Consider the following 26076-nt stretch of genomic DNA (forward strand, 5'->3'; position numbering starts at 1 on the left):
TCTGAACACAGCTATAGAGCAACACAGCTATAGAGGCAGGTAGATTCTGAACACAGCTATAGAGACAGGTAGATTCTGAACACAGCTATAGAGACAGGTAGATTCTGAACACAGCTATAGAGGCAGGTAGATTCTGAACACAGCTATAGAGGCAGGTAGATTCTGAACACAGCTATAGAGACAGGTAGATTCTGAACACAGCTATAGAGGCAGGTAGATTCTGAACACAGCTATAGACAGGTAGATTCTGAACACATCTATAGAGACAGGTAGATTCTGAACACAGCTATAGAGACAGGTAGATTCTGAACACAGCTATAGACAGGTAGATTCTGAACACAGCTATAGAGACAGGTAGATTCTGAACACAGCTATAGAGACAGGTAGATTCTGAACACAGCTATAGAGACAGGTAGATTCTGAACACAGCTATAGAGACAGGTAGATTCTGAACACAGCTATAGAGGCAGGTAGATTCTGAACACAGCTATAGAGACAGGTAGATTCTGAACACAGCTATAGAGGAAGGTAGATTCTGAACACAGCTATAGAGAGATTCAGGTAGATTCTGAACACAGCTATAGAGACAGGTAGATTCCGAACACAGCTATAGAGGCAGGTAGATTCCGAGCACAGCTATAGAGACAGGTAGATTCCGAACACAGCTATAGAGACAGGTAGATTCTGAACACAGCTATAGAGACAGGTAGATTCTGAACACAGCTATAGAGACAGGTAGATTCTGAACACAGCTATAGAGACAGGTAGATTCTGAACACAGATATAGAGACAGGTAGATTCTGAACACATCTATAGAGACAGGTAGATTCTGAACACAGCTATAGAGACAGGTAGATTCTGAACACAGCTATAGAGACAGGTAGATTCTGAACACAGCTATAGAGACAGGTAGATTCTGAACACAGCTATAGAGACAGCTATAGATAGAGACAGGTAGATTCTGAACACAGCTATAGACAGGTAGATATAGAGACAGGTAGATTCTGAACACAGCAGGTAGATTCTGAACACATCTAGAGACAGGTAGATTCTGAACACAGCTATAGAGACAGGTAGATTCTGAATACAGCTATAGAGACAGGTAGATTCTGAACACAGCTATAGAGGTAGGTAGATTCTGAACACAGCTATAGAGACAGGTACATTCTGAACACAGCTTTAGAGGCAGGTAGATTTTGAAAACAGCTTTAGAGGCAGGTAGATTCTGAACACAGTTCCAGACAGGTAGATTCTGAACACAGCTATAGAGACAGGTAGATTCTTAGCACATCTATAGACAGGTAGATTCTGAACACAGCTAGAGACAGTTAGATTCTGAAGACAGCTACAGACAGGTTACTCTTGAACACAGCTATAGAGGCATGTCATTTTCAAGTGGAGAGGAAGCTTGTATGCCTGCAGGTAACAATTGCTTTTACTGTAATGATATATGGTGCTCAGAAACACACGCTGGGGCAATCCATTCTTTATCACAGGATTTTGTTTTGAATATTGTATGCCTTTAATGAGTTTTATTCATGTTGACCTTAGGCTGCAGCTATTTTTGCATTTAGTCAAACATTCTCTCAAACAATTAGAGAATAAAAATGTTCATGTAGGAACACCAACCACAGGGAAACAGAACACTCAAAAAGTATTTTGATAGCAACTCCATTTTTGATTGCATTTTATTTTCATCCCTCTGCAGGTTCAGCTGTAGGATGAAATGCTAAGGTATTTTTAAATGCTTACAAACCACATTCACAAAGAAACATGCTCTATGGAGATATTGATTTGGGGATTTTCGGTGTACAGGTAAAAACATTTTTTAATCAATCTCCTCATCCACTGGCTTCTGATAAATACAACAAAACGAATCAGCAGTAGAAGTGGCTGCAGTTGCTCTTATTGCTGTAGCAATATTGCATGCTTCAGTAGCTAGTGGGTGCAAATTCAGATCCTGAAAGGGCTGCTTGTTTGGGGTCTAACACAGACCATTCACATCCCACTTCCCAGAGCTATGGGTAGTAATAAACAATGCTTTTCTAATGAGCAGCTGTGACTATAGAAAACTGGTGCTCTGTACTGATGCTGCAGGAACCCTGCACAAACTTACTGTGGTGTTTGTTTGTTAGTTTCCTTACAGGAACGGTTTCGACTGCAGTAACCCTGTATGTACTCTAGCTTAAAGGATGCTCTAAACCATATAAATGTAGCATTCGTTTTTATTTCATACACATTTAATATTCACTGTGGTGCATTGCATCCCACTTGACATTGGTTGCCGACAACCTGTTTCACCTGGATTGTTCTGCTTTTGAGGTAGATGTCCATGGTAAATGTTAATCTGACACACAGCAGTGTTGTGATCTAATGCATTACCAGATTTATAGTGGATCTGCAGAATGGGCACCATGAGCTTCAGCAGCAGCACTGCTATTCACCAGATAGCTATCAACATGTTTTGTTGGCCATTTGTGGTACAATATGCACAGTCTATCTGTTTTTGGTACTTAATAACAATGCTGACTTTAACATCATTTATCGGCCAGTAGAACAGCTGCTGTAGGTCTATACTTAAGTCAGATCAAGTTTAGCAGAACAGCCAACTTATAATAATGGGTATGTGTAAAGATGTGATCTAGAAAAAGGGCCAAATCTGAGTTTGCGCAGTTCAAGCTGCTTGCAGGTTAATAATGTTTGAGTCAAATGTTATTTAGCTGAGTGCCCCTCAGTGCTGTGAGCGACGTTCTACGCAGACCTCGCACACGTCACGGGCTTCTGTTGGGTTTCCGTGTTTACACACCCACGAAAGGAGGAGACAAGCATAGCGCCAGATTAGCACAGGGTGATAGACTAGACACTAGCACACAGACTGCATGGTAAAAGAGGGAAAAACAGCCGCCAAAATAGCTTTCTATAACGGAATGTTTTCTCGAAAGAGCTATGGAGACGTCAAGAAATCTACACAGAAAGTTCTGGACCCAAAGAAGGATGTACTGACCCGCTTGAAGCACCTCAGGTCTCTGCTAGGTAAGAGGACAGATCCAGAGATCCAGAGCCAGCCGAGTACACACACACACACACTCACTCACACACACACACACACACAGTCACGGTGCAGTGGTGCAGCGCATCCCCATGTTTTTGTCTTTACGAGATGGCATCGGTACTAGTTGTAACCCCTTGGCTCTTGTTAGTGGGAGAAGGAGCTGGTACTGTTTATGTTGACTCAGCTTTGCAGTTGTCATTGTCCACCGAATACCGAGGCCATGCATGGGGACAGTCACATATTGCTGGCTGTAGGTGCACAGCACTTCCTGACAAACTGGCTGGAGACCTGTTCCGAATTGTACTGTAGTGGTCTTTTGCATTAATATTACATTAGTGACAACCTTGTCATTGGGGGTATTTATTTCTTGAAATAAGCACTCTATTGAGTTAGTCATGATAGAAACACAGTGACTTTAAAAGAGACCCCTGCAGTCAAATAAAAGGTCATTACTATGCTTTGGTAAAGGTTGTCTAACAGTACGTTCTACTGATATACCACACTAGCTTATTTATTTATTTTTGTTTTTATTTTTTTTAAATCTTTGATTGAAATAATCTGCCAGTTTATGTGTATACTGTATTTTAAATGAGCATTAGGTTAGTGGATCTCCAGAAAAAAAAAAAAAAAAAAAAAAAAGATGCATGCTTTTAACTGTGTATTTATATCTTATATTTTCCATACAATAAAGAACATTAATATTGTAGCGTCAGGACTTATGAATGTGACGTTTTGTTGTTGCATTGAACAGTGGGGGGGAGGGGGGCTGGTTACGGGAATTGCTTTTAAATAGTTGTATGCCGTGTTCACTGCCAGTGTGTGTTGTACGTCTGTCTGTCTGTAGCTGCTGCAGCCTCTTTCCACTCTTTCCTGCCTGCTGGCTCTATATAAGGTGCAGCCTGCTGTTTCGGGTGTGTGCTGAGAGAGTGGCAGCGAGTGCCTGCTTTTCAAACCTATGGCACTTTTAAGCACCAGCCCTAGCCCACAGCTAGTGCAATAAACAGCACTTACAAGCGCCAAAGAAATCTCTTGTAGTGCTCCTATTCTCCTTTGTTCCCGCTGAACCCACGGCAAGCCGTCCTCACAACATTATATGGGCTACTGTACATAACATGCATCTTTACTTGTACTAATAAGCAGTTTTCAGGTTTACTTCTGAGATTCCCTCTGCCTCACTGAAGGTGGGGTTAACTGTAAATATAAATCATTAATGATTGTCTATCAAGAGGTCAAGGCAGGAAAAGGTTGCTTTTTGCTAACTCAGTAATCTGAAGGTTACCATATTGTCACAGGGAACACAGTGGTGGGGATTAGAGTCATATTGTTTCTGGATCTGAGTAAATATATATATATTTTTTTATTTTAAAATGAAATGAAATGTAGTGCTGATCGTGGATTTGGTCCAGCAGTGTATCTGTTAATAACTGGTCAATACATGAGCAAGACATCCCTGCAGGTGTAGGCACTGTATGCTCTGTATGTGACACTTTAGAGAACTGCTTACATGTGTCCGAATGTGATGAAAACTGCCTACAAAGTGATGTACTGAAAATTGCGAGTATCAGAATTTGGGTATGGAATATCCAGTGAGGAACTTGTCAATTTGTACACATCACCACATTTCACACTTTGATTTAGCCTGTGTTTACAGTCGTGGCAGGGGGGTTATTTTGCTTCTGTAGAGGAATAATTACAATCAGAAATAAAATAGAGATATATCAGAGGGCAATACACAGTAATTATTGATTTGTTTGTCTCTTGATTTGTTATTGATTTATTGTATTGTGACATTGAAAAATCATTTGGTAGCTTAGAAACTTAGCCTGCACTAGTACACTGCAGTACAATTCAGTGATCCCTGGATGTTGTAAAACAACACTTGAAGCTACTGCAAGATATTTAAACTTTGTGGCAGTTTTGTTTAACACATGTATCCTTAAATGATGGTAGACTGTAATAGGACAGAATACAGTATACATGAAATAACCAAGAAAGTAGATTAAAAGTGGTTAGGTTATTTTATTTTTCTTATTATGGGGGCCATTGTGCTCCATTAAAGAGGAACAGTACAGTGGTGGATGTATGAATCCAGTGCAGAATGGGCTGGCTTGAAAACACAGATGTACTGTACAGAGAAAGATTGTAATTCATCGGGTTCTATCCAGGCAGATGCAGCATTGCAGTAATATTGTAGCACAGTTCATGATACCCTGTAATAAAGATACAGTAGGATGAAGTGCAGTGTGTGCTGAGCCAGGGTCCTTGTGAAAGCTTGACCCTGCTGCACGAGTGCTGTAGTAAGGGTCCCATGTAAACACAGCTGGTATGACAGGAGATCTAGTATGCTGCAGGGTTTCCTTTACAGCACGCAGTGACTCATTGCCTCACTTGCTCTGCAGAGCATTTCTGTGCCGCTGTCGTTTTTTACTTGCCTGTTTTTGTGATATGGAGACGATGATGAGTTTAGACTCTGCACAAAGCAAGAGGGTGATTTAAGTTAGACTAAGTGAAGGTTTTCCTCATCTGTTTGGATATGTCAGCAGCCATTAATGTCACGGTTGGCTTAGCGCTTCTGCTATTGAGAAGTGAAAGACTGGAGGACACCTGACTGTTTTTCCATTAAAAGTATAAACAAAGCAGCTAGACTGTAAACGTTCGTAGCAAATGAAGGAATATATATAGTCCATTGATATAGTGCTTTTTACACAAAAGTATAGCAGAAAAAAATGAACAAACCACAATACATTTGTATAGCATGACACACATATAACTGCCACAGTCATACCATTTAAAGACCGGTATACACATAATAATACAAAAGCAGCAATTTTAAGGTTACATTAAAACCCACTAAGCTAAGAAAGCCATTTTGCAAAAGTGCGTTTTTAGTCTGACTTGAAAATGGTAACAGCCCCAGCTTCCCTAACAAATGAAGGCAGAGCATTCCATAATTTAGGAGAACTACAAGCAAAAGCCCTGCCTCCTGTGTTGCTTTTGTTCACCCTAGGAATAACCAGCAGTCCTGCATCCTGTGATCTCAGTGTGCGGTTTGGAAGATACAGGGTCAGTAACTCCTGCAAATAACTAGGTGCCAGTCCATTCAGGGCCTTGTAAGTTCACAGCAAAATCTTTAAATCAAAAGATTAACCAGAAGGCTAAGATGAGGCTTGTTTGAGGACAACATACGTACTGTAAAAGGGCAATAAAAAATGACAACAGTTTTAGCAGAACTTTACAAGCACTATTTTTCCAGGTTTTTTTTTTTTTTTTTTTAAGGATTAAAAACTTGCATGCCCTCCTGATGTTAGTAGGTGGTTTCTTGATTTGCTTTCTAAATTACTAATGTTTGTTTTCATATAAGGCTAGACAATCTATTAAAATAAACAGTAGCTGAGGGTAAAGTTATTATTTTCTTTTCTTTTACACATTTCTTCTGTGCACAGCTACACAAAAGCTGACTCTGGATAACAAAAATGCATATTCCCAAGCACTCGCTTTGGGAAATGTTTTAAAATAATAAAGGTGCTAGAAAATGCAATTAAAAAAATAAATGTATTTATTAATATATTAGGGGTGGGCACCAATATACAGCTCTGGAAAAAATTAAGAGACCACTGCAAAATTATCAGTTTCTCTGGTTTTACTATTTATAGGTATGTGTTTGGGTAAAATGAACATTTTTGTTTTATTCTATAAACTACTGACAACATTTCTCCCAAATTCCAAATAAAAATATTGTCATTTAGAGCATTTATTTGCAGAAAATGACAACTGGTCAAAATAACAAAAAAGATGCAGTGTTGTCAGACCTCGAATAATGCAAAGAAAATAAGTTCATATTCATTTTTAAACAACACAGTACTAATGCTTTAACTTAGGAAGAATTCAGAAATCAATATTTGGTGGAATAACCCTGATTTTGCTGTCACTACTACAGCCTTATGGGTTTTGAGGGGATAGAGTGATTTATAACAATTTTCCTGATGCTCGGGCAGTACAATATGCATTGTGACATTTATCTTGGCTGGGGGTTGATGTAGTACAGTGCATCAGCATGCACTGGGAGCACTGTATATTTACCATTTTATTATTTTACTAGAAGTAGTTGAACTTGCTGTTCATTATTTTATCTTCTTTTAAGCTTTTTACAGCAGCTTCCAGACTGTAAATTAGTGTATGTTTTGCCGAAAGGTCTCTGACCTTTCATTGGTTAGTACATACTGCAGGCTTATTGTTAGGATAACGATTTCCCATAATCAGTCATTGGCAAATGTGCATAACTGGTGCAGACTGCCAAGGCACAGTATGAGGTGCAGCACAGTATTTACTGGTGAGCTTTTTCAATGGATTATACCGCTAATTCTTTCAAAGCATGCCTAATGGTCCTTGTTGAGCTTAACAGCATACTGTTCTTGGTTGTTAAATTCTAATTGAGACTGTGCAGTACATGGACTGTAAAATGTGGTATGACAGATTGATCTGCGAGTGGTAACAGAAAGGGAAAGGTGATGGCTTACTGTAATTCTTGAGATGAATGTCATAGGCTACTGCTGTGTTTACCATTCATTCACCATTAACCTACGCTTGCATTTTCAACAGTCAAGATTTAAATTTGAAGCAACAGTACATAGAACGGTAGCTGAACTCCTGCATTGTGACTAGATGTGAAGGATGTAAGGCACTGTGCTGAATAGTTTTTTTCCAGTATAATGTAGTTTTTCAGAGCTACTGCAAATAAACTTTAATTGTTGTATTATAGTGATAGTGCACGATACAGTAATGATAAAATGACCTGTGTATGACCTGTGTAAAAGAACAACGCAGCCTTCCGTATTCCCCCTCAAGTTTTGATGAATAAATGCAGAACTAGGGGCAGGGCATTTGTTGAACATTTTACCCCACTCTAGCAACATACTGTATAATTAATGTTGAGTTAAATGTAACACAGCCATGAAATCAATAGTACAAAAAGTAACAAATGGATGATATTTAGTGTAGGGAGATGCAGTAGCTGCCATTCTACTATATCTCCTCAGTCATGTGTTATAAAGGGTGCGTATTATACACAGGCTGCCCTTTATATTGTGAACGACAAAGAACAGACCCAGCATTCTGTGGGAGAACTATTGATTTCTTGATAGATCGTATTACAGAATAAAATCATACAGATGACCTGAAGTCGATGCAAACCATTGATTTATAGTAACTTTTGTTCATTAGTCATCTTTAGTATTTTCTTGTTTTCTGTTGATCTGTCATTTGTTATCTGCATGTTTACTCACACACAATTTGAAAATGTTGGAATTTTAGACTGGGAGCAAGTTTCAAATGAAAAAGGTGTTTTTACCTTGTACAATCACTTGTCGAAAAGCAGGGATCAGATACGATGTTGTTGACTGTACATGTTGTAGAAGATTGGAGAGGTAGGAGCTGTCTAGAGAAGTTCAAACACAGAGTCCATCAACACAAGTACTATGCAGGTCTAATGCAGGAATTATTATAACACTTCATATGAGTAAGTGACATGCCCTTGGTACAGTAGCTCTCTAGAAAGTTTACTTTCTTTTTACCCAAGGGATATATCATTATTACACACGTGTTTGTTAGTTTTTTTTTACTGTGTCAAATAAACTGAATACAGTGTTATTGCATCACTAATACCAATGTAGTATACTATTAAACACAATATCTCAATGTATAAAATATCTTCATTTTTGTGTGTCCCAAGAGGGCAAGGCGGAGGAAACCAACTTTGAGATTCCCCTGGAAATGAAGGAAAAAGGAAGCAACAAAGCTCAGGAGTCAATGCAGGCTTTTGTTTTAAATAGATGGCAGATTTGGATCACAGTGACAGAAGAAATCCCTAAAGCACGTTATCTGGAAAACTCAACATTTTGCTGTTCCATTCGAATGTTTTGTTGAAGCTGTTTTCAAATCGAACCTACTCTTTCTGTAGCTGTTATTATTAAACAAATTGCTTTCAGCCTACTTACAATAGGCATCTGAAGTGATACAATATTGATTTTCTATGGTACATTAGGCATCTCTTAATGAGATGTTAAGTCCAAGATTAAAACAGTGAAAGTTAATGCAAAGAGAATGACTTTCTGCAAGCATTACAAAACAAACAAGAGGGACCAATACAGCATTGTCCTTGTTCTGAAGGGATCTGCTGTACACCATAGCCTTCAGTTCCAAATAGATTAAAGGTGAAACAAACCTCAAAATCTGTCTTTTGCAAAATACTGTGTGTCGGAAATTATATATGCATCGTTACATGTATGTTTATTTGTCAGCTTACAAACAAAATGTATTCTGCTGAACTGTACTGTACAGTTTCATCAATCTGCATCCAGTCCGTACTAGAGAATACTGTAGTTCACATACAACAAGCATCTCTGTTAAATGTCATTTCTTTGTTCTAGTTTATGCTACTGTATAAAACCACAAAGCGAAAACAAGACTGCATAAACTACTGTATTGTAGATTTTGATACATTTTAGGAATTGGAACAGCTTGTCCTCGTTTTTTTCTGGAATGCAGGAGGAGGTGTCTTGAAATGCCCCTCTGACATGGCTTTCCTCACCTCTGCTTAAGCTGTCTGTACGTGCTGCTGTTTCGCATTTGGTTGAACTCTAACCTGAGGATACGTTGAGACAGCACCCCCTCCGGCATGAAGCAGCAATGTGTCGTGAACTCTTTCCTTCATGGTGCTGTTGATGAAGAGTCAGCATGCTTTCCTGAACAGCAGGAAAGACTGAAACAAACGCAATGTGTTGAAAATTATAAATGTGAGCCTGTCAGATAAGCAGAATGCTGTATTAACATTGGCGCTCCTGCTGAGTGTCGTTAGCACCAGCACTTTTTGTTGAAGCAGTACACTGCAGTCCATGGCTTTCTTATCTGGCCTTGCTTATGCTGGACCGGAAAGTGAACTTTCTGTTGGAATGTTTGATTTCCACTTATTCAAGGATTCCTTCTTTTCATGTTAAATGCATTGTCTGGATACATTTCCTCTTTGATGTGATAATTGTCTATTTTTTACCCATGTGTAAACATAACACTGTTAAATGTGTTAACCTATTTAAAGGCAAGTTTATTTTTTTATTTATTTTAAGTATTTCTTTATTTTACACACTTTACACAATATTTGTTGTACTGTATAGGCTTGTGCCAGATACCAAATTAAATCTATAATACTTAGTGCTGGGACAAATATTCAAACAAATATTTTTTGAGATGTATTCGGATACAAAATTCAGATGTTCATATTCGCTAGAAATGCCAAAAATACCTTCCACTTATTTACTGCTTCACCAAAAGTTGCGCTACAATTTCAAACATGGCAAATGAAAAAGAGCTCCGTGTGGTCTGCGAGATTACTATATAAAAAACACAGGATCAGCACAACAGCTTTTCAGCCTCTGTTTAAAAGTTTTAGAAAGCAAAAAGTAAACAAACCAGATTATACATGTGCAAGCATAGTGCTCTCTATGGAAAGCTACCTGTCGGAAAAGTGTTGTGCTGCTTTAGCGTGAATGAGGATTTCATGACAGAAAAAAGGCAAGCACGTCATTCTGAAATGATTCGCTTAAACAGCGCCCAATTTGCTGTAAATGTTGTGTAGTGATTTTTATATAGATTGTGTGTTATTTTTTTTTTGTTGTGGCTTGCGTTATGTGGAATGTAATAAACGAGAACCAAAACAGTGAGTCTTTTCCTTTGTTCGCTGTATTTTTCACATACCTCTTTATAGACTTGCATTCTAATTGGTGCTCTCCTGATCACTCATTTTATCACCAATTCCTCAATAATGTGATCTAAGTCATTATTTTATTACTATACCATCTCAAAAAGCTCTGCAAATGTCTGTGATATTCTTTGAGCGCTGGATGCAGAAGCAGCTATCTGTTTTGTGTATGTCGGCATGGGGAGATCAAATACAACCCTTTTTTTCTGCTTCATTCGGCTTCTGTCGGTCTCACTCGGCCATTGAAATGTTTGCTCAACTTTTTCCGGAGAAAAAACGACTAGAGACCTGTGCTTTATGTCTTTTTAATAATGTCCGTCATCAGACTGGAAAAAGAGAATTGTAATGTTGGACCTGGTCCGACATAGGACCGCAAAGGGTTAAAGCAGTAAATTATCATCTGAAGGTACAGTCGGTATCCTGTTAAGCTTAGTTAGTGCTCCAAAACATGAGCTAGTGTTTATTTTTGTTTTGTGTTGTTTGTTAATAGAAGCCATGTTCCCACTGGAAAAGGGACACCATGGAAAAAATAATCACACAGCTACCGTCCTGTTTAAACCCGTCCTTTGTTGTGGAGCGTTCTTTATCCACCAAAGACAGTGTTATAAATCCAGAACTGTGTTCAAAGTTATACTGTAATCAAAGAAGCTTTGTCACAATTTGCAGTTATGAAAAAAAATTTTACATTGTTAATGTATAAATGTATTACCCTATGTGGTGGGATACACCCTGCCCAGTGTGTATTTTGTATTGTCTGTTGTTGTTTTATGATTTGTAAGTGTGTGTGTGTGGTTGCATGGGTTGTGGTTTTCTTAATATTTGAAATCAATGCATTTGGGCACCATAGTTTTAGGTCAGCAGGGAAGGGTTAATTGCCTTCCCTGCCAAATCACTTCATGTGCAGACTGTGCCTGAGCCGATTGAATAATTAACAAGCAGTCGAGCTCTGGCACAGGTGTATATAAAGAGCAGATTAGCCTCTTCTCGAGGTTGGTTTGCTCAGAGGCAGAATGTGAGTAAAGAGAACTGAGAATAATAGAAATATAAGCAGTTGCTACTCGTTCTGGATTTGGACCAACACAATACTTGGTTATTCACAGTGTTTGTTTATTTGTTTGTGTTTCGTTTTGGCCAGTGTGCCATTTGTTTTTGTAAAATGTTTTGTTTTGTTTTAACATTTGTTTTGAAATAAATCCGCACATCAGTGCTTACCTCGCAGTCCTGTGTGTGTCTCTCTTCCTGGTCTGACGTCACCACAAGTCATCCAGTTCACACCCTACTTTTAGCAAACAATCTGAAATGCTAAACTGAAATTGCAAGCCCTTTTCCAAGTGTAATGCTAGTGAAATGATTGTTGCGTGAAAACATGGTAATCACTTTTCTGTTGAATTGTTCTGACTCACTGTGGTTTCATTAACGAATCCAAAGTTTTCTGTGGATTGGTTAATCAACAATATATCTGTCCGCACTCCCCTTCTCTTCAAAGCCACTTAGCCACTTTTAGTTAGTAGATTCATAGAATTAGTGAAGGCTGAGGCGATACATTGTATCGTTTGACCGCTATCGATAGTCAAGCCAGTGCATCGTTTTTGTGTAAAAATGTTTAGTTTACTCCGGTAACACAACTCATTTGCATGACCGTTTAATGAGATGCAGAGGTCGCACTAGCCTTTAAAATGTGCATCTGTAAAAAGCATAGCATCTCAAAATCTGCGCTTTCAACTATAACATCTGCTTTTTACATGTTGCATCAACATAGTTATATTATTTTCTAGTGTAACTATTTCAGATTAACAAAGTTAACATGCAAAACAGTACACAGTATAACTAACGGCACCGGTAGTAGAAACAGACATAAAGCGATTTCTTTTGAAAATCCCCCTATTTCAAATTTGCAGTTTTGCTGTTTTAAACAGTATTTAATTTTTGTTTTAGCGCCCAAGTCAAAAAAATACTTGTGCAATTTCCAAATCAAAGTCTTAATAATTCTGAGGAGCTTCCGTTGAAATTGTCATGTTTTTAGATGATCCTCTTGTAAACGACAGTGTTTGCTGGTCTGCCCTGTGTTCTGACAGCTAACACTCTGTCCTGCTGGTACACTACATAGGACTTGTGCAAATGTTTCTTTTTTTCTTTTTTTTTCCCCAGAAGATGCAGGGAGCAGTGGAACCATTTTTACACGCTGCACTGCCTAAAACTACTACATTGTAATATAAACAAAATTATTGGATTGGGATGAAAAAGGGTTAAATGTCTTTTACATCTAGGTTTTAGAAATGCACAGCTGTTGTTGTTTTGCATTTTATTAAAATGCCCTGACTAGTTTTTCTCTTGATTTGGTTGTTACTCTGACTGCTGTGGATTTAAACAACTTTTTATTTTTATTTTGCTTTGACCCCCAACTGGTACAAAATCAACACGAATAAGGTAAAAAAAAAAAAAATAAATGTATATATATATATATATATATATATATATATATATATATATATATATAAAACAATAATTGAATATATTTAATTACTAAACTGCTGTAATCAGATTAATATGCATACTGGTTTTTAAAGCGTCACTTGCATTGTCACACAGTAATCCACAGCTCCACAACCATTGCTGCATTTTTTTTACCCTTTCATAATGTCGATGAATCGATGCATCAGGGTTTTTGGAGAATGATATGACGATAGTGAAAAAGTAGGCATCGCCCCAGCCTTCGAATGAATCAATCAAAAGATCAAAGGCTGATGACACAGAAATGTTTTAAATACTGTTATTAAGTTGATGTCCTGTGCTTACAGAATGTGCTCATAAAATGTGCAGGCTAATGTATACGGTAAATAGTGATCAATGCATGAGTGTTCGACTCAAATTACATTTAACTGTCAACCATTAACTGCTTTTCATTGCATTAGACCTGAATGTGATCTGAAGGCAATTTACTGTTACTGTACATTATGTATGTGTGTGTTTTTAGTTGATTATCTTTGTAATTAAATAATGTGATATGTAAAACCATGCAAAAAAAAACACACCTTTTCAGTGGACTTTCGTTTACTTATTGCAGATATCCTGGATGGGGGAGAACTAAAGACGTTCTTTGAAACAAACTGCTCTCAAATTTACTTTGTCTTCTTTGAGAATTTCATTACACTGGAATATAGCTTAAAGCAAAAAGGTAAGTACTTAATGAGTAATTAATATGCCTTGAAGTACTGTACAATTCCCTGTGTAATCAGACTTGTATAATGAAGGGAGAGGGAGGGTAAGAAAGGAATCACACTATTGTTGTTCTATGTTGCTCACGAGGATGTGAGTGATTCAGTACTCTAAAATCTTATTCAATAATGTGTGCCAAAATCTCAGACTATGTTTACAATTAATGTTCAATCCAGACAGTAGTTCTTTGGTCAACCAATGAACTTCCTCAATGTTGCTGCATAACACCAAGATGATTGTCATTATAGTCAATGATTCTAGCTTTTTTAAAGTCTTAAAAAAGAGGCCCACCCTTCTATCCTGGTATGGTACAGAACCCAATCTTATCTTTATCAAAAGGAGATAAAGTACAGGCAGTCCTCGCACTTGCGACACAATTAGTTCCGGAAAGTCGCGTTGTAAGTCGAAGCACATTTTCCCATTAGAACAATGTTATAAATTAGGGTCACGTTCCTGACTCTTCAGCCAGATAATATAGTTTTACAAAAATGACCCGTTATATTGTACTTATGCAAATATTTATTTATCTCTTTACACTCAGCCCAGTGGTTATGCGCATATTACTCAGACACCTAACTTGCTTGTTTAAAAGCACAAACTCTGGGCTTTGCAATGACGAATTCAGTGTGTGCATGTGGTACTCCTAGCAGGAAATATGATTGCCTGAAGTTAAGCCCCTCATCTTGTGACAGAGTTCACAGCTTAGGTTTCGTTTTGAGTCAGTTGCTCTTATCAGACATTGTTAACGGCAAATAAATAAAAAATAAATAAATTAGTTACATGCATAAACAAAAAAACCCGCGCTAGACTAAGTCAGGGCCACCACGGCAGGCACTGCTGTTCAGACACATGACGCATGGCTCAGGTCTCGCCGTGTCGTAAATGACGTAGCGATGTCATGAAGTCGAAGTAGGGTAATAATGCAAAAGAGTCGTAAGTACCGTGCGTCGTAAGTCGAGGATCGCCTGTACCAAAGCTTCTTAACATCTATCTATCTATCTATATCTATCTATCTATATCTATCTATCTATCTATCTATCTATCTGTGTGTGTGTATATATATATATATATATATATATATATATATATATATATATATATATATATATATATACAGTACCAGTCAAAAGTTTGAGTACACTTGCTGGAAACTAGGTTTTTTTCATAATTGACAATGTTCTACGTCGTATACGTTTCTGTAAATACTTGAAAATGAAAACACAATATACAAAACAAAACATACAAAACAAAACATGAGGAGTATCAAAGCAATGTTCAAGAAAATTGAAAATTGTCTCTAAATCTTGGATTCCTCAAAGTAGCCACACTTTGCCTTAATAACAGCCTCACAAACACAAGGCATTTGGTTAACAAGTTTAAGCAGGAAATCACCCAACATGTCTTCCCAGCTCTTCTGCAGCAATTCCCAGAGATGTAGGGCACTTGTGGGTAGCTTTGCTTTGACTCTTCTGTCCAGTTCGTCCCATACAAGTTTTATGGGATTGAGGTCTGGAGACTGGGCAGGCCAGGTCATTAGACTGAGTTGTCCTTCACTCTCCTTCTTCGCCAGATAGTTCTTGCACAACTTTGAGGTGTGTTTCGGGTCATTATCTTGCTGAAGAATGAAGGACTGCTAAACTAGCTGTAATCCTGATGGAATGGCATGCCTCTGAAGTATGCTATGATAGCCATGCTGGTTGAGCTTGCCGTGGACTTGGTAAAGATCACCAACTCTGTCACCAGTAAAGCAACCCCAGACCATGACACTGCCTCCTCAATGCTTGACAGTGGGAACCACACTTGCAAAACCCATGCGCTCACCTTCTGTACGTCTTACAAATACTCGGCAGTTGGACCCAAATATTTCAAATTTTGAGTCATCGGTCCGTAAGACTCTTCCCCTTATTCTGCATTCTTAACAATGGTTTCTTTGCAGCAATTCTTCCAGTTAGGCCAGCTTCACACAATCTCCTCTGAACAGTTGATATTGAAACATCTGTACTTCTAGTAGCATTTAGCTGAGCTTGTATTTCAGGGGCAGTTAATCGCTGGTTTTGCAAACTTGTGACTCGAATGAACTTGTTCTCTGATTCTGAGGTCACCCTTGGCCTGCCTGACCTTGTTTGGTCCTCATGAGTGCCAGTTTCTTCAAATCGTTTGATAGTCTTGACCATAGCAGTTACAGACACTTGCAAAGTTCTTGCGATTTGTCTTAAAGATTGACCTTCATTTCTTAAAGTAATTACAGAATTTAATAAAAAATTAATAGTTTTTAATCGATTATCTGAATCATGCATTTTTATTATTTTTTTTTTTTACTATGTTGAGACAAATTATGCATCAGTTACAATATACAGGTTATTGCATTTCTGACTGTTACATTGAACATGTCTCGAGTAAGTAGTGTTGGAAATCATATTTTGTTGCACAAATGTACATAAATATTGTAATTTTCTATACTGAGAAGGCAAAACAAATCCATACAGTATTCGCTTTCATGAAGACATCTTAACACAATTAGGCTGTTTAAAAGAAAAATTATTGATTGCTTAAACATTTCAGACCAAGTTACAGACATCAACTATTCTTTGATTGTGATAAAAGCACTTGTGTTGACTTTATCTTGAGTAGATTATTATTATTATTATTATTATTATTATTATTATTATTATTATTATTATTATTATATTAAGTTCTCTAAATATTTTTCAAATGCCTAGATACCTAGCTATTTTTTTGTAATTTTTAACTTTGGATGATTGCATTTCCCTGACTTTACTTTCCACAGATCATGCTGTGCAGCCCCAAAACTCAAATAATGGTTCTACTGAACGCACAGTGCCATAGCACCCCTTTAACTTTTATTTGCCAGTTTTTTGACCATTATGTTCGGTTATTTGTCGAGATAATCAGAGGTTATCTCATCAGTGCACAGTTGTTGGTTATATGGACGGCAATACAAGTTACTCTTAAAACAGTATTTTTGTCTGCGGTGGGAAACATGAAAATCTCTTAAGAGTAAGCCAAAAACATGTATTTTTCTAATGCAGGATTGATCACTGAAATACAGTAATAAATGCACCTAAATATTCTAGTAAAAAACAGTTTAAACCATTCCTCAGGAAGCAAGTATTGAGTTTTAAGTCACCTAACAAAATGGTTCTCTTGCATAACTTATCCTGTCTAAATTACCTTTTTACTTAAAATGTTCTTTATGGCCTTCATGAGTGGTGGCTTTCATTAGTGTTCCTGCCCACTACTGCTTGTATAAAGTGAGTTGACCACCTTCATCTATTTTGCAGTAATTCTTTTTAAAACCAGACTCATTAGTATTTGTAAGGTAAACTGTAAGGTTTTTTATTTTTTCTGAAACCTGAAATGACTCGCCTTACTTTTTTCAATATCACCTATATCTCAAATCATATCAGAAAATGTTTCAACAACACATCTTCATTAGTGGTGAGGCTGCCAGGTGTTACTATGTGTAGTAAAGAGGCAGAAACATGTGCCAGTGGCTGTGCTGTCAGTTATTGCTGTTTTAGTTCCTGTGCTTGATTGATTTCTGGGAGTACAGAGTTCTGTCCATGCTGTCTGAAACTGTTTAGCCTTACTGTAGATATAGTCTGGATAATGAGCACATTTAACCACACAGGCCCGTTATTTTACGACTCTGTCAAGGGTATAAAGAGGATTAAAAGCTTACAACGTTGCTCAATAAATTAAAAAAATTAAAAGTATATGGAAAACTACAGTGTGTTGATGTTCTGGTATTCAGCAGGTTTAATTGGACTTTATGAAGCACAGTTAGTTAATTCTATAGGTGATGTGAAACTGTTGGCCAGAGCTGTATCTACTGCAGTAATAGTATTAGGAGTGTTTGGGTTGTTGGTGTGGCAAATCTGTCACAGCTATAACGGCGGATTGTAAAACAGGTGAAAAGCACAGTGGAGGGCTACAGTATGGAAAAGTAAAATGTGTTCTTTGCATAGAGTAGACCCTGCTGACAATGTCCTTTTTACATTTGTTTTTCAGGGAATAAATCACAAAGGGAGGAGCTGGACTCCATTCTCTTTCTTTTTGAAGTAAGTTGAACTGCAAGCTGAAGTACATATGCATTCCTTCTGGTTTTATATTCATTCATATTTATCACAGAAGCCTTGTTCTTCTGCTAGGCAGTAGTGCCTAACCATCCTTGTGTTGGATGTTATTATGTTTATGGTATTGTTCAAGTTTATATTATTGAAGTGAAGAGCATTGCAATCACACATGTTTGTGCATCACTTTATTACTCCTGGTATGTTCTTTAGTCATGTTGGCTTGGTAATATGACAACATATTGTAGTTAGCCTATACTGTGTACTGTAGCTACATTTTTTATTTAATGGAATGTAGTGAGTTATTTGAAACTACGATTGGTCAATGGATAGGGAATGAAGACACGCTGGTTTAAAATGACTGTGCTGTAATAATGCAGTGAAACATGGCTGCTGTAAACATGAGCCATAGATATATGTGCGCTAAATATTTCAGTTTGTAATAAACCTGTCTGCCTGAGCGTGATGCATTAGGTGGGGTGAATGGCCTTTCTCGTTCGTGAATTTATTAGGTTCTTATTAGTTAGAAGCTAGATTGGAGAACACTTCTTTGGTGTTTTATCAGCAGTGTAGCTTATGAACCCTGTGTTTTCACAGCAGGATTTGAACATAATACCGTCTTTGTATGTGGCTCTGTGTTTTGCTACAGTCTCAGTAGAAAAAATAAATAAATAAAATAAATTCTTCCCATTTCTCAACATCAACTAGTTCAGTTGATGTTCACATAACAGTGAACTACAGATGCCAATGAAAACATTTGTTAAAGGTTTTGTGTAAACTGCAGCAACATACAATGATTTGCATGCTTCCATGATTTCCAGATTCCATTCTGATACACCAGTGCATTCATTTACCATACAAATGACTCAATTGCAGTAGCTGCTGTCTCTGTGCATTACAGTGTGTGCTAATACATTTTCTATAAATTAATTGAAACCTCACTTAATTAGAAGTTCCATTAGATTTTCTTTCATGGATGCCTTTCCACTTTTTGGGGCAGGTCTTTGCCCAAAGTGCTTTGTTCCATCCCATCCTGCCTCTGTTAACAGACAGGTGTGCATTATGTTGGCTGTAAAATGGCTAGTTGTGTTGGCGTACCCAAGATATGGTAGTTTTTGGTTACCCAAAATTTTTATTAGCACTTAAATTGTTCCTAAAACAAACCAGTATTTGTTTGGCTTTGGGAGTCATTTTCTTTCATGAAGGTGTTCTTTCATTTAGAACGTGCTGGTGAATTAATTTGAAATGCAAATAGCCTGTGTTTGTCCTCTTTGCTTTCCAGTAGTACAATGTCATGTTACCAAATATGTGGACGGCCAGCTGAATTTTATATAATGCTGAATTCTTATTTTTATATTTGCTGCAAAATTGTTTAAATAAATGGCTTCAAGATTGCCCCTTCTTAACTTTTCACCTGCATACTGTACCACTACTTCAATAAGACAGACTTGTTTAGCCAGTATGGTCTGTTTGCTGCCGAGCTGATCAGGTTCAACACATATGGTGTATTCTGAAACACTGTATGAAGTATTAGAGTCTAAGATACAGTATGACTTTCCCATAGAGTAAATAATTTTGAACACAATTACTTCTATTGTTTATCACAACAGAAATAAGGTAAGCAGAGTAACACAGTAAATAATATGATACAAATATCATATTTTTAGTGGATGAGGAATGGGGAGAAAACTTAAATTAGTTCATGAATATTCAAAAGAATACAAGTGTTTCGAAGTATACAAAAAGCAAAAATAGCAGAAGTGGGTGAGATGAGGCAGAGGATGCATAGCGCTGCAAATACTGCTGCATTGAGGCACAAGTTTGTGCTGACAATAAAAGAACATACTGTACAATAAACGACACATTAAACTAAAACAAGAAAATGAACTGAGAGACAAGCAATCCATTTATGCTGCTTTTACACACACTTTAATAAAAAGAGCACAGAATGACTGTGTTAATGAGTTTGTCAGAGTGCTGTGCTTTGCTGGACAACCACGGTTTATTGCAGAGGTTTGTATCGGTTACTTCATGCGACAGAACTGTCTGTCCATCAGCTAAAGCACTGCCTAACGCCAACAATCTTAATTGTAAATATTTGACAGAAAATGGTGATGCTTTAGTTGGCAAACTTACATGGAACGCATTGATGTCCACTGTGATTTTTGATGCGTCGTCCGTGGCTTGCACCACCCAGTTCTGTCAATTTTATTTTATTTTTATGATTTGTAGGTGAATAAGCCTGTCTTGTTTTGTGCTGATGTCATGTTCATATCTTCTGCAGATACTGTTTCCGTCAGCAAAGCGATTGCCCAAACGTTAGCAAATTACCAGTTAACTTGGGAAAACATGGCTCTGACTTGCACAGATTGTGCTTTATCAGACATACCAGGGATATTAAACCTAATCAGAAACCAGAACTGCTACACATCATATTCCACATGTAAAGTGTCTATACTGAGATTTTTTCCCCACAATTTTTACAGATGTTTCAATTAAAACTATTTTTTACCAATTTTATCCCTATTTTTATATATGTAAAACAAAACTCTGAAACATTCCCGGATTTTTCTTTTAAAGATAGAAACCGAAAATGCCGAACACTATATATAACTTTCCGAACTATTCTCAGTCATGAACAAGCTGTGGTTGGAATGCTAAGAGTGTGGATAAGGCATCTTCAAAGAATTGTCAACCACCGGAAGGATGCCAAGCGAGATACAGTGGTTTAAAGAATTGCATATTGTATCAGCCAGCAAATACCATTGTTACACACAGCAGGGGTTATTCTAGTCTGGGACTGTTTCATGTTTGAGAATCACTCTGAAGACAGGAGAGATTATTGATGGGTATTAAGGTAAGGTGCTGGCTTAACAAAAAAATCTTGCTGTGCCTTTTTAAATGTATGTTGATTTTGAATATAAAAATCTTGCTGTGCCTTTTTAAATGTATGTTGATTTTGAATATAAAAATCTTGGCGATGGAGGCAAGCAGTGTTGCTTTCAGGGTAGTTTGCTACTGAAAGGACAGGCAGTTCTAGAGACTTGACTGTGTGACAATGAAGGACTTCACTGATTCACAGCCAGACTGACTGAGGTGTCGATAAGAGGGCTTAAACCAGTGACCTCCTGCACTGCAGATTAAAAATGCAAACACCCCACGTAAATCTCATTTCAAGAAGCCGTATTCCTTACATAAAAATACCAGTAGAAGCAAATTCAGATTGAATAATCTGAACCAGTTGTTAGAGTATACTAGTGTAATGAAAGGAAGCATTGTATCTGAACAAGTATTTTTCATCTTTATCAAAAATTAATGAAGAAAGAGATGGAAGGGTCAGCCATATAAAGATGTATACATGCAGTAATAGTACATAAAAAGAACCAACCCAGTACAAGTAAATATAAAAAAAAAAACAACATGCACGCAGTGTAGAAAAAATATCCAGTGTCTAGGAGGCAGCTGAGGAAGGTATGGAGAAGAGCAGAACAAAGTCAGAAGGAGGGACTCAATCTGTTACAAAGGGTCATAAAAGATAAGCTTGCAACATTGCACAGAGCTGAGCGCCTACAGAAACGCTACAGAAAGGAGCATGCGAGAACTAACTTTTATAAAGATCCGTTCAAATTTGTAAAGAAGTTATTCACTAGGGAGAAAAATGGCACGCTAAGTTTAAACTGAAGAGATATTTGGAGGAAACATACAGATTCAAAAAGGCAGGAGCCTAGGTCAATTCCTTCAGACATCCCACCTATCAATCCACCAGAACACCAAATGGAGGAGTGTGATCCTAAGTGGAAAGAAGTAGAGTAAACTGTGAAAAAAGCAAGGGCATCATCATCGCCAGGGCTTAATGGAGTTCCGTACAGAGTATACAAGCATGCTTCTGGAATTCTATGAATCCTGTGGAAATTGGTGAAAGTGTCATGGGAAAAACAGATTGTTCCAAGAGCATGGCGCCGAGCAGGTGGAGTCTTTATACCAAAAGAAAAAGATTCTACAAGCATTAGTCAGTTTCCCTATTAAACGTAGAAAGCAAGATTTTCTTCAGCATTATTGTTCAGAGATTGTCAACTTATTAAAGAACTGCTTCATTGACACTTCAGTACAAAAAGGGGGCATTCCAGGTTTCCCAGGATGCTTAGAACACATCAGTGTAATCAAATTCAATCAGCTAAAAAGGAGAGGAAGGAGCTCCATGGGACATTCCTGGATTTGGCTAATGCATATGGTTCGGTGCAACATGAACTTTTTTGGGAAGCATTTGATTTTTTCAGCATACCGATGACAATAACAAATTTATTGAAAGCCTACTTTGGCAATTTAGTTTTTCAACTTCAGAATTCAGCACAACATGGAAATGCCTAGAAGTTGGAATAATGGCAGGATGCACCATTTCTCCACTGGGTTTTACCATGTCAATGGAAGTAATTATTAGGGCATCAAAGTGGGTAGTGGGAGGAGAGTGCTTGACTTCTGCCATGCGACTACCACCAATTTGAGCATGCATGGATGACATGACAGCTATGACTACAACAGTAGTCTCCACTAATCGGTTATTGGGCAAATTAACCAATAATATCGAATGACCACAAATGCAATTTAAGCCCAATAAATCAAGGAGCATCTCTATAATTAAAGGTAAAGTAGTAGATAAAAGGTTCTATATTAATGGTGAGGCAATACCAACAGTGTCCGAGGAGCCAGTGAAAAGTCTTAGGAGATGGTACGACGGGGATCTAAAGGACACAGTTCGCGTGGGAGAAGTTAGACAACAAGCAGTGGAAGGGTTGAAGAGCATAGACAGCAGCACTTTACTGGGCAAACTGAAACCCTGGTGCTTTCAGTTTGGTCTACTGCCAAGGCTGCTGTGGCCACTGATTGTGTACAAGGTTTCCTTGACAACAGTTGAGAAGCTGGAAGCTTTAATTAGTTCATACTTCAGGAAATGGTTGAGAGTTCCATGCTGCCTCAGCAGAGTGGGATTTCATGGTAAAGGAATACTGCAGCTACCAGTTTCTGTTTTAACCGAGGAGGTTAAGTGCGCCAAGGTCCGACTGGAAATGACATTAGTAGATTCACGCAACAAATGCGTAAGGGAGGCAGCACCTGTGTTGAAAACTGGAAGAATATGGGTGGCAAAGAAAGCCGTGGACGATGTTAAGGCTGCCCTTCGAATCGGTGATATTATGGGGCAAGTTCAGCATAGAAGAGGTAGTCAACGAGGTGCAAAAGCAGGAGGAGAGGATCAGGTGTATAAAGGCCGTTTCCCAGGCCAAGCAGGGAGAAGGGATGAGATTGGAGAATGTAGAACAACACAAGATCGGCTGGCAAGACCTATGGACAATGGAACAGAGCAGGATCAGTTTCCTCATCAGTTGCATCACCACAGAACCTAAACCTCTGAGTGGGTGAGGATCCCTCATGTCCTTTGTGTTCATCACCTGCAACATTAAAGCACATTTTGACAGGATTTAAGGTGGGTCTTTGCCAATGACAGTTTACTTGGCGCCATGAATAGGCGCTGTGATGTTTGGCCTTAACATTAGAAGACAAGTGTAACATGACCAATACATTGCCACCAGTTCCATCAAAGCATTACACACAAAAGACAATATTCCCCCATCCAGTAGAACAACCACCAAGAAAAGGTATTCAAACTAAGCCTTGCCCAAGACAACTAGGAGCTGCAAGAGACTGGAAAATGCAGGAAGATGTTGTCAACGGCTTATTTTTCCACCTGAGATTGCCACCACTAACCTTCGATAAGACATTGTCTTGTGGTCTGGATCAACATGCCTTGTTCATCTGCTAGAGTCAACAGTGCCATGGGAGGATGCTGTGTATGAGACATGACGTATGAGAGGAAGAAACTTTGGTAAGCTCAACTAGCTGCTAAAGTGGAACAGCGAGGATGGAAAGTCCGGGTTTACCCAGTGGAGGTGGGTTGTCGAGGATTTGTGGCACACTCTATAACCCAGTTTCTCAGAGATGTCGGGTTCAGTGGTCAAGAGTTGGATCACACATTGAAGAACTTATCTGAAGCGGCAGAAAGGAGCAGCAACTGGCTGTGGTTGAGACAGAAAAATTCTGGCTGGGGATCTCAAGCACAATAGAAAGAAAGTAACGCTGATGTACGGGTAAGCAAGCTGGGCTGAGTTGAATAGGGGACGGAGGGGGGTGATGCTGGGACGCCAGAATCACTGTTGAGCCCTCTTGAGATGTCGTGGGCTAGTTGACGAAACACAGAGGATGGAAGGCTACTTGAAGACCCCAGAGATGTACCCTACTTAGCTCAGTCCAGACAGTTGTCATGCTGATGCGCTGGGGAGACCACACTGTGGTTGATCCCCGGAGCCAGCATTGCAGCCATTGTGTGTGCTGATGCGCCAGGGAGGCAAAATAAGCTGATCCCTGGAGCCAGTATTACACTTCAGCCATCAACACCAGGCAGAAGGGTATCACCATCATCAGATGTAAGGAAATGCAAATGGATGGAGATGCAGATGACTCAAATTAGTTTACTGTAACGCTGCGTCTTAGCTGGTGCTTATCTTGGCGAGAGCCGAGTTCAAATCAGCATGAAGTTTTAACATCTACTCTCATGTAATGGAAATCATGTTCAAGTGTGTTTCTTCAATGGGATAAAAATGAAGGACCAATCATCCCAGGCATTTTAATAGCTGTTAGTGCTGAGCAATATCAAATGTACTGTAACTCAGTAGCATGACAGACCGTTTCTGCTATATAATATGTTCATTTGTTTTTTTTCTTTTACAGAAAATTCTTCAGCTTCTGCCGGAAAGAATATACTACAGATGGCAATTTCACAGTATAGGTAAGGTATTTATAATTACTTTTTACCTGTGAACTAAGTGTGTTGTTTTTAGTACAGCATTGAAACATCTGTTATGTCTAAGACCCATATAGGTAATAAAAGAATTAAGCAAGGCATAACATGACCTGGCTGGTTACATTATTAAATTAAAGACAAATAGCCTGTATCATTTATTACCCAATACATATGTTTTTAGTAAGTAGCTAAATGAGACTGAATGTGGAACCCTCGAGTACCCTGTGCAAGTCTGACATCTTTATCAAGTTATTTATTTTTGGCACAAGGCACAAAAAACATGCAGCAAAAATATTTAAATAATGTATTTTAGCACTTAGACATGTGTTATTGGATTCATGTCCACAGTTCACAGGACGGTGCACAAGTAAGTTACACATCTAGAGCTTTTTTTCACTTACCTAGAACATTTTGAAAACTAAAACCACTTTGAGAATACAGTAAGTTGGCAATCCCACTGCAGTCGCTTGTCTCTGCTAAAAAAAAAAAAAAAAAGATGCATTGACACTAGTATTCTGTGTTGTTCATCAAACCACAGTTCTTCACATCAAATTCATTTAGTAGAGATGTAACACTTTATTTCTGTAGCTTTTATTAGACAGACTATAATAAAACCATAATTATGTTCTGTGAAGTTTAAATATAAATACAAATGCTGCATCCTGTGTTCAGGAGCAAGTTCAGATTTATTCCACACTGAAAATCTTTTTGGGTTAGGCTATAACCATCTTCTATTGTCTACGGCGTACAATGGAAATGAGCATGATTCAAGTAGTGTTGGTGTAAGCTCACCCTTATCAGTGTTTATTATTATTTAGTCATTTAGCAGTTGCTTTTATAGTAAGCGACTTGCAGAGACTTCTAGGGTGTGAACTGTGCATCACAACTGCTGCTGCTGTAGAGTCACTTACAATAGGACCTCGATTTTACTTCTCATCCGAAGGGCAGAGCACAATAAGGTTAAGTGACTTACTCAGGGTCACACACAGTGAGTCAGCGGCTGAGCTGGGATTGAACCAAGAAAGCTCCTGGTAACAAGCCCCTTTCTCTAAACACTGGACTACCAAGCTTCCTTAGGGTTGCTTCTAAGAATTCCAGACATTTGTGTCAA

At 38.2% G+C, this 26076-nt stretch overlaps 1 protein-coding gene across 6 annotated transcripts in view; it reads left to right on the top strand.

Moving 5' to 3' along the window:
- The first annotated feature begins 2823 nt into the window (after positions 1–2823).
- LOC121315414 (ral GTPase-activating protein subunit alpha-2-like) overlaps positions 2824–26076 on the top strand; it is a 161564-nt gene continuing 138311 nt past the window's right edge. For all 6 annotated transcript variants that reach the window (XM_041249469.1, XM_041249471.1, XM_041249470.1 and 3 more), the window contains exons 1-4: positions 2824–3033; positions 13867–13977; positions 18051–18100; positions 24893–24950. In XM_041249469.1, coding sequence (XP_041105403.1) covers positions 2880–3033; positions 13867–13977; positions 18051–18100; positions 24893–24950 — 373 coding nt within the window. In that variant the 5' untranslated portion in view covers positions 2824–2879. The remainder of the gene's footprint in view (positions 3034–13866; positions 13978–18050; positions 18101–24892; positions 24951–26076) is intronic.

The sequence above is a fragment of the Polyodon spathula genome, chromosome 5 (assembly GCF_017654505.1).
Source record: "Polyodon spathula isolate WHYD16114869_AA chromosome 5, ASM1765450v1, whole genome shotgun sequence".
NCBI classification, from domain to species: Eukaryota; Metazoa; Chordata; class Actinopteri; order Acipenseriformes; family Polyodontidae; genus Polyodon; species Polyodon spathula.